Raw genomic sequence first — 9795 nt, 5'->3', positions numbered from 1 at the left:
CGAATGAATGTACTTAACGAATGCATGTACTTAATGAATGCATGTATTTAACGAACGAATGTACTTAACGAATGAATGTATTTAACGAATGAATGTACTTAACGAATGAGTGTACTTAACGAATGAATACTTAACTAATGAATACTTAACGAATGAATGTACTTAACGAATGAATGTACTTAACGAATGGATGTACTTAATGAATGCATGTATTTAACGAATGAATGTACTTAACGAATGAGTATATTTAACGAATGAATGTATTTAACGAATGAATGTACTTAACGAATGAATACTTAACTAATGAATACTTAATGAATGCATGTATTTAACGAATGAATTTACTTAACGAATGAATGTACTTAACGAATGAATGTATTTCGAAAATAACAAACATTATACGTAGATAGAAAATTAAAATCGTGTCTTGGTTTCGTTCTTAGGCTCTTGGGTGTTACTAATGCTGTTTGTGCATTTGTCGATCTTGGGATCGTAAATCAAATTCTGGGATAATAACAGTATATTTGTCTCTGTGTATCTTTACTTTCCGCTTCCTTACGTTTACGTAGAATTTTGTGTTTCTATTTCGCGACTATACATTAGAATACTCATTTGGAATAAAATACGAATATTTTCACATGTATCGTGCTTATTTATTTCGCTCCATTTTCTTACATACTCCGTATTATTTAAAGTAAAAACGTATCCACTCTTACCTCTCTACATATATATAGACATATCTACAGCATATGGGTTTCTATAGCAGGGTCTAGTGTCCTGACCAGGCACCCTCCATCCTCCAGACTGAAAATGCATAACTGAGCCGCTCGTGCGCTACATAGCTGCACGAGCTTGTCAGTTTACTATCGTGGTCGTCATTTCTCAAGACTTGATACAAGAAGTCAATATACCTACTTGCTAGTTTTAGAGTCTGTATTTTACTGAGCTTATCAGAAGGTAAAGTTGGGATGATTTTTCTGAGTGCAGAAAAAGCTTCATTCAAACTCTGAGTCCGCTGGCGTTCTCGGACATTAGCTAAAACCCTTTGATTCTGTAATTCTTCGAAACTCTGACAAGTCCTTTTACGAGGTGGACAGTGTCCGCCAGATTCTCGTCGTTTCACATTACTGCGTTTACGCTGCATCTTTCCGGTTGCGTCTTGATCGGGCAATGGCGCAATACATAAATCTGAACTAAGCGGCTTTTTTGTCACCACGATCTGCAGAGATTTCTGAGGGTCTAACGAAGACGCGGGCGTGCGAAACAGATGAGACTGTACCATCACATGTTGACTGAGATCCAGCTGTTCTTTCATACTTTTGGGTTCTGATTTGACAGGCGTAGAGTAAGACATAATAGTGTAGGCAGATGTTATAGTTGAAGCTGCATCTGACAGTGGAGAAACGGAAACTTGGTTTGTTGAAAAATCAGAACCTGAAGAGCTTCTTTCCAGATTAACAGCATAAGTTTTGTCCATCGTAGGTACAGGCGTCATCTTGAAACATTAAAGCTCATCCAAGAGCAAAATTAATTGGTTGCTCAGTAACGTGGTCAAAAACAATAATCCCACAAGCTTCTTAGCCAGTAATGGGCGCGAATGTTAATGTGTCACTCTGCTCTTCCAGAGGTTTAATAGCTTGTGTTATAAAAGCCTAGAAAGGATAAGCGGTACGACTACACGTGTCTCGAGTTAATTTTACTCATCAGACTTAACCGAAGGCACGCCTCATTACTTACGTAGTCTTTTAGTGACACACGTGGGTTTCCGTCAGCCAATCACCTATCACAAATTAAATCGGGGCCGTTCGAAAGTGACAAGACAATGATGATCCCAACACAAATTTAGGAACGAAGTCAAAGGAATAGTCATATTTATTTATTTGTGTATAGACTTCTTTAGTTTATAACAACTGCTATTTATTACTCCTGAATGTGAACGGGTTTTTTTTTTTTAATAAGTTAGAAGTTTATGTAAATTATGTTCATGCTTATTAGAGCTACTTGAAAAGTGCTTCTGCTCTAAGCATTTATCCAATAAGTGTTGCCAGTATATAGCCTGAAAAACAAGGGTGTGGTAACTATAAATTAAGAATAATTCATATACATGGTGTAAGTTATCAACGTGCATTAATATTATTGTCAGGCAACTGTTAAAATATCCTCGTTTCTAGCTTTAAATGTACTGAACGTGAACATTTCGTTCAACAACAACAAGAAGAATACTATAGTTTCGGCCACTTCAACTTGATTATATTTCTATGTTTTTCCTTCTTCATTTTGTTACTTTTTATACGTCAGTGGATACCTTTCAGCTGGTTTCCTTTTCGCTTAAAGCTACTAGAGGGCTATTTGCGCTAGCCGCCCCTAGTGATAGACTAGAGGGAAGGCAGCTAGTCAACACCACACCCGCCGACTCTTCGGCTACTCTTTACCAAATTTAGTGGGACTGACCATCACAGCTGAAAGGACGATCACGTTCGGTAACAGGAATTCGATCCTGCGGCCCGCAGATTGCGAGTCGAGTTTCCCAATCACCAGGCCATACCAGGCCTTGTTATTCTTACTGGTTATATTCTAACAACACTGTCTTCAGAAATCCTTAAACAAAATATTCTACTTCAGTAAAAACAAATAAGTAAAAATGTCCATTAATCGAATAGCTCACAGTACAAGTAGCTCTCCGGTATAGTTCAATTGTAAGCTTGAGGGCTTATAATATTAAGGTTTGGGGTTCGAATCCCGCAGCAGTACACCAGAGATAACCCCTTATACAACTGTGCGCTTAACAACAAACAAACTCTTTTTGTTTTAATGCAAAATTGTATGAAGACCTAACTGCGCAATGTCCACCGCAAAGATCGAATCTCGAATTCAATGTTATACGCCTCCAAGCTTAACGCTGATCCACCGGGAACTGTGCTCCTCTGAATAAAAAAAAATAGACATTGACAAAATAAAAATAACATAGAGTGAGTAAAATAAAAAACACGTTCAAATATTTTAAAATGTGGTTAAAGGTACGATATAAATGCAGATAGCAATCTTGCTGTTTGATCATTAGTGCAGTTTCGGTAACCTTGGTGATTAGTCTGCTCTGTTAAAATAATTTTAATCCAATTCCGTCAATAATATATTGTATCACGTTTTTGAAAGCAATTACTTTAAATCTATTTAAATTAGTATTTACTTACTTCTAAAAACAATAAAATTGTCAAAACCGTATCGTTGTAAACCCAGTAAAGCTGGAAAATATGATGAAAGTACCTTATTCAACAATAAGTCAGCTTACCTGATATTGAAAGTAAATCATGATAACTGTTATTCCATGTAACAAACAATTGCTTATAATTTTGTTAGTGTGATATTCTTCATTAGAGACATTAGATTCACAGTAACAAAAAGGTAGCATTATTTTATTAGTAAGCACTGTAACGGTTCAAAAGACAAATGGAGATCGTCAGTAGGGCTGGATAAAGTAGAAGTGTCTGTTTGTTTTTATAATTTTAGCGCAGAGCAGTCTCTACTTTTGAACTGATACACTAGAGAGAAGGCAGCTAGTCAACAGGTGTCATCTCCTACTCTTGAGCTTACCTTGTTTGACCGAAACGTAGGACTTAATAGTGAGCCGTATAGCTTACCCAAGGTCCTAAAGTGCAGAACACATATTAAGCGGAAACAGGGCGCGAGCCATAAACCTTCGGATTTCACATTCTTCAAGCACGCTAACCACTCGGTCATGACCGTCTCGTAGAAATGTACAGAGTGTTAATCATTCTTTATTTAAACGACTTTTAATAGATAATGCAACGGCATGGCGCTGATATGTTTGGTATATATATATATATGTGTGTTTCGCATTACATTCATGACAATTTGACAGTGAGATGGTGCAACACATAGACTTATGGCTGGTGGGATATAAATTGTTTTTCCAAAGAGACGTATTTTTCTGAAAGCTTTTATTATTTTCTAAGTAAGCTAAACGTGTAAAAACCACTGCCAGGTAGGTTTAGGGTCCATTGGTGTTAGCTTTGACATTGCCCTAAGGAACGATTTTTTATTTTTCTCGTGTTTCTGGAACATGATAACTAGTGTTTGAGTTTAGAGTCTATTATTTTATTTAGCCCACCATCATGCCCAAAGTGGGACAAAAACGCGGCCTAGCTAATTAATGAATGAATATTTGCTGTAAAATTCTTATCAATGCTATAAGTGTAGCTACCAGTCTGGCCTCCAATTTTGGTCTCATTCCTTTAAGTCGCACGCTGAGTCCTTTTTTGGCTGCACCTTTTTTCACACTTAAGGTGTTCTTGATTAGATATCAATGACTTCTGTCAATACACACCAACAAACCACAACAGGTAAGAAAGCGACACTCGGTAGTAACTAAAATTAGCTTTAGGATCGCAATCCAATTATTCGGAACAGACCTATACTTAAGAGAACCAACCAGATTCCTTAAAACATAAGATGGTAGTTTCCTCTCTAAAACAGTGTTAATAACTTCCTTTATTGTAATGCCATGGAATCTAAATTGACAGGTTCTTGTAATCACCCGCATGTACTCGGTACAGCCATATCAAGCGTCATTATTTACGCTAATATCACGTGACGCTAAACACTCTTTAATTAGGAGAATTTCATAAAATTTAGCAGATGTGTGCTTAAAATTTGGCAATGAATAATAACCGTCCACCCGTATGATTCTTTTAAAAACTTGAACTAGAAACTGCTAATCTAGTTTGCTTGGCTTAACTAATACTTATGTATCTGTAGGTCCTTTCACCTTATAGTTTTGCTGATCTAGGTCAGCCGTCTTTGACCCCAATGCCAAAGAATTAAAAAGGATCCACTTTTACTCTTAGGTGAAGCTGTCGTAAAAGTTTTACACCTATATCTCACATGATTTTTTGCGTAGGCGTGCGCAAATATTTTGGTCAAAGTTGAGTGGTTTGTTTTAAATAACTTTGCAAATGTGACTTATATTTACACCAAATGTGACACTTAATTGTAGGTTGTAAAGATCTATCAATATACCAAATTTGAAAAAAAAAATCCATAAAAGTTAAGTATGTTTTTCTATCAAATACAGTTTCCGTACTTTCGGTGTGAAGAAAAAAAAAGGAAAAAATTCAATCAAAATTGGAAATCTCGTGTATTTCTTAATAGATTGCCTTGAAATTTGGTATGTGAAGTAAGGGTCCAGTAGAGCACATACACTGAAAATACGTGATAGTTTGGATTACCACAGTCCGAGCTACAGAAAGTGGAAAATCGCTAAACTATCACTCCTGTTAATAAGACACAGTGTGTCCTGTAGGTTGTTTTGGCCGCACGACACACTACCGTGTGTCTTGATTCAACATAAATCAAAACTAATAAAATACGAAATAATTAAAATACATTACTATACTCCAAAACATAGAAAACAAAGTATTATTGAAGAACATGATAAAACTTCATAGAATTAAAACGTGAATCACAGTAAACAGAATATAACGTCCAATGAAACGAAACTAAATCTTAAGGTTAAGTCAAATTATTAAAGCTAAAGAAACCATAACTTTATCAAAGAAACTCAAAACTGTGTATACAAAAATTTGGATGTCTTAGTATGACTTTCCTCGTTCATTTCAACCCACTAGTCGTCCAGTTGAAAATCCATGAAAATAAACCAGCCTAAACTTTCAAGGTTATCCAGACAACCACTTTTCCGTGGAAATGGAAACAGGAAAGCATCACTGTTTTTGGGGTGATATACTGATTACTTTCCTTAGTGCCCACATACTAGTACCAGGGTATCTTTACTTTTAACAAATAAAATATTCAGATGTTTATATCATCATTTTGATAGAGAACAGTTACGTCTATGTCTATCTTTCAATTTTCAAAAAGGGTTATATTAAATATTGACAGAATACCTTGTCCAAGTATTGTCTTGTGTGCCATAAGAAGAAAATTTTTTCAAACAGCAGAAAATAAAGGTCAGATTACAACTTTAAAAACTGTGAAATCCAACAACTTCTAATGTCATGTTTTCATGAGTATTTTAGGGTATCAGACATGAAAGTAAACTGTACAAAACATTTAAATGATAATCAGAGTTAATTTATAAGCAAAGGGAACTGTCATGTAACCAGTTATATTATCTGATATGTATATGTATGCAGACTCATCCCTAGTGTTTCTTACCTTCTTTAGTTAGTACAGTGTTTCAGGTTCAACTAGAAGTGCAAACATTCTCACACATATACATTTCTAGCTGTGAGTATTTTTATCAATACAATACTAGTCAAGAAATTTGGCCACATTTCTTTTTCTGTAGCTATTCATAGGGTTTTTCTTTTAATATTATTGTAACATAGAATATACTATGTAAAAGCAGATGGTGATATTTTCCATTGAGGGGGAGGAGTAAAGTGATACCTCTAGGAAATATCCTACTTTATTTTTTATTGAAATGACCATCAATGATATGGGTCATACATGCATACTGCTGAGAGGGGTGGCATTCTGGAACTGTTTATATAACCCTATTTTCTCTTAGTCTGACACAGTTTCTTAGTCTACAAGTTTGTGTGTTTGTTGTTTATGTACAAAAATATGCTAATTTTGGTCCCTAATTTTGAAGTAATATACTAGAGGGAAGGCAGCTAGCCAACGCCACCCACTTCCAACTCTTGTCAGATTGAATATTGAGATTTGACCATAACTCTTGTAATGCACCTATGGCCTCAAAGTGTGGAACACGATCTTTTTTGTTTTTGTGGTGATAACAAGACATGAACCATAGAACCACAGTGCACCATAGTAACCACTTAATCGCGCTCAGTAATAATCTACAGGATACAGTCAAAGAATTCCAATATTTTTAAGAAAGCTACAAATCCAGATTAATCTACAGCCACATCCATTGAAGGTGTTGTCTTTCATCCTGTTTACTCGTCTTTTTCTTTTATTTGAATAATAAAAATTACTTATTTTTCACTTTGTTTGAATTTTCTTTTCAAACTCAAAGGTAAAGAACTCAGACTTGCTCCGTAATAAATGTTCTTCTTGTACCTCCTTGTATCTGCGGTATATCATCCGAAATGTAATGCAGTGTACCTCAGAATACAATATGCACATTTAACTGTTATATAAAAGTGAAGAAAGCGTACTGTGTATTTACACTTGGCAACTTGAATAACTGAAGTATGTGTAAAAGAGATCCAAATGAGTAACAAAACATGCCAGGACTTTAATAAACATTTCAATGATGCAGAGGCTAGAAGCTTACCAAATAAAATAAGTCATTTCATACATGGTATAGTTAGCGCACTTTTAGAGGGTCGATACAATTGACAAGAGGTCTGTACAGGTAGACTACTTTCAACAGCCCTGTAAGACGACTGTAATTTAACAATGCGGTCTTTATACAACTGACAAATCCAGATCAGCAGCTGGGTAACACAACAACATGCAAACAGACAAAAATAGGCCTCATAAGGTTGGCCTGTATGCCAGACGACTAGTGGTATATATTTATTTAACCCATCAACAACAAAAGAGATCATTTTCAGTGGTATCGAGAATATATGGATTGGTCAAAAAACATGTGAACAAATGTTTGTTCACTGATGAATCATGCTTCTCCATGTTGCCAGATACGAGGTGTGAATGCATTTGAAGAATGATCAGGACGGAGAAAATCCCAATTTCATGGAGGAAAGACACGTATATTTAGTACTGGCGCGTTGGTTTGGACAGGGTTCAATACTGATGGCCACACTAACCTTTAAGTGTTCTGAGATGACACTATGAATTGTTATATAATATAGGGATGTAGTCTTATAATAACTAATGTTGCCATATGCATGACAGTTAGTTAGAAAATGTTCCTAATGGATGATAACATGTACTAATATAATACTCAACTGATTAGAAATTTCATGAACCAGATGATATCATGCAAATGGACTGGTCAGCCTGCTAATGGACTTTCACCTGCTTGAACATGTACGGGGTGCTTCGGAAAGACAGCCAGCCGGCAGCACGTGATTTAACTCCAAGTACTGTTGATAATCTAGAAACAGCTCTGCTGGAGGAGTGGAGTACATCACTTCATCAGCTTATTTATTCATCCATTTCAAGTATGCCACATTAATTAATATACGATTTGCATTGATATGCGAGGAGATCACACACCCTACTAACAAAAATTTTCTAGTAATTTCCCAGGCTGCAATACCAAATTTGTATTACTGGGCATGGACTCCAATATTCAACATTTATATAACGGATCACGTGGCTGATCAATTGATAATTGTTTTGCTTAAACAAGAACTTGAGATGTTACTGACATCATTTTAATAATGAAAGTTGTTGTACCATGAAACTCACTGGAGTTTATTATTCTATTTCTCTCAAAGTAAAGGGTTCGTTTGTAAAAACGTCAAACAGATGAACCAGTCTACCAAAATATATTTTATGAGGATTTACAGCATTGTGAGTCTCTCAGCACTTAGCATTATACAATGAGTGACAATTTTTCATAAGCGCTTGAGTAAATATACAACTAAACAAAAAAGGTTCATAGACAAAGTAAAGAATTTTAATAGATATATCTATCTTTCTCGTTGCATTTTATTAAATGAATTATATAATTATGTCTCCGCAGAGACGCATATTGTTTTTCTATTTGTTTCTTCTTCCAAACACATTTCAATCGACCGCCATTCCTGCATTTCTCGACGGATTGACATGAAACTTGGTAGGGTTATACCTTAGTTACACGCCCATATTTTATTTAGGCCTTGTTAAGGAATTTAATCATTTTTAAGAGGGTCAGACCCCACAAAAAAAGAATAATTTTGGGGGTTTTGGTCAATTACTCGGCCTCATTTTGACCAATTTATATGGGATTTGGTACAAAGATACTTTTCTACAGGTAACACACGTTGACAAACAAAAATGTTGGACTTGCCCATTTTTAGTCATTGTAAGGAGATCAAGATGCCATAAAAAAGCATAATTTTAGGGTTTTCACAATTACTCCGCCGTATTTCGGCCAATTTACATGTGATTTGGTACAAAGGTACTTTTTTACAGGTTCCAAACAGATATATAGAAAATGTTGGAATTTTTGTTTTTTGCACAATGTTTCAGTAAGGAAAGCACAACTTGGAATTTTCGTTAACTATTTACGTGTATGTCAACCAACTTACATGGGATTTGGTACAATGATACGTGATATCTGTTTTTCACGATTCTTTTGGTATCACAATTGGCCATGCTGGGATTGCGTGGCGGAGACATGTTGCATTCGCCCGTGAATGTTGGCTTTTTTGATTGAAATATCTATTGGATACTGATCATAAAGAGTGAGACGGTTGATCGTATGCACGTAGCGTTCTGATTACTGTCAGAGAACGGTTTTGCCCACAGCATGTTAGTGATTTGCAGTAAAATCTTCAGTTTGATTCCGTTTTCATATCTAGTAATAATAGTTTATAAAAGTCTTATTCTTGTGAATGACTGTATTATTAATTTTGTTTGTCTGTTTGAAGTTAAGCACAAAGCTACACAATGGTCTATCTGTGCTCTGCCCACCATGGGTATCGAAACCCGGTTTGTAAGTCCGCAGAAATACCGCTGTGCCACTAGGGGGCTGTATTATTAATACCTTCTATGAATGACCACGAATTAAATCTATGGTGAAGATGATTTCTATTAATAGAATAAAGTGTATGCTAAAACGATCAGTTCGTTCCAGGACCATCCACGCTATCACTAATTTAGCACTATCTAGTTGAA

The 9795-nt window shown here is 35.6% G+C and overlaps 1 protein-coding gene across 1 annotated transcript; it reads right to left on the bottom strand.

The window, feature by feature from the left end:
* Nucleotides 1-769: 769 nt before the first annotated feature.
* Nucleotides 770-1495, bottom strand: LOC106462811 (twist-related protein 1-like). Its single transcript, XM_013922770.1, has one exon. The coding sequence runs from the start codon at nucleotides 1493-1495 to the stop codon at nucleotides 770-772; it is 726 nt and encodes a 241-aa protein (XP_013778224.1).
* Between the last annotated feature and the right edge of the window lie 8300 nt (nucleotides 1496-9795).

The sequence above is a fragment of the Limulus polyphemus genome, unplaced genomic scaffold (assembly GCF_000517525.1).
Source record: "Limulus polyphemus unplaced genomic scaffold, Limulus_polyphemus-2.1.2 Scaffold1257, whole genome shotgun sequence".
Classification (NCBI taxonomy): domain Eukaryota; kingdom Metazoa; phylum Arthropoda; class Merostomata; order Xiphosura; family Limulidae; genus Limulus; species Limulus polyphemus.
The sequence above is the reverse complement of the archived record's forward strand: the minus strand, read 5'-3'. Positions and strand labels throughout refer to the sequence as shown.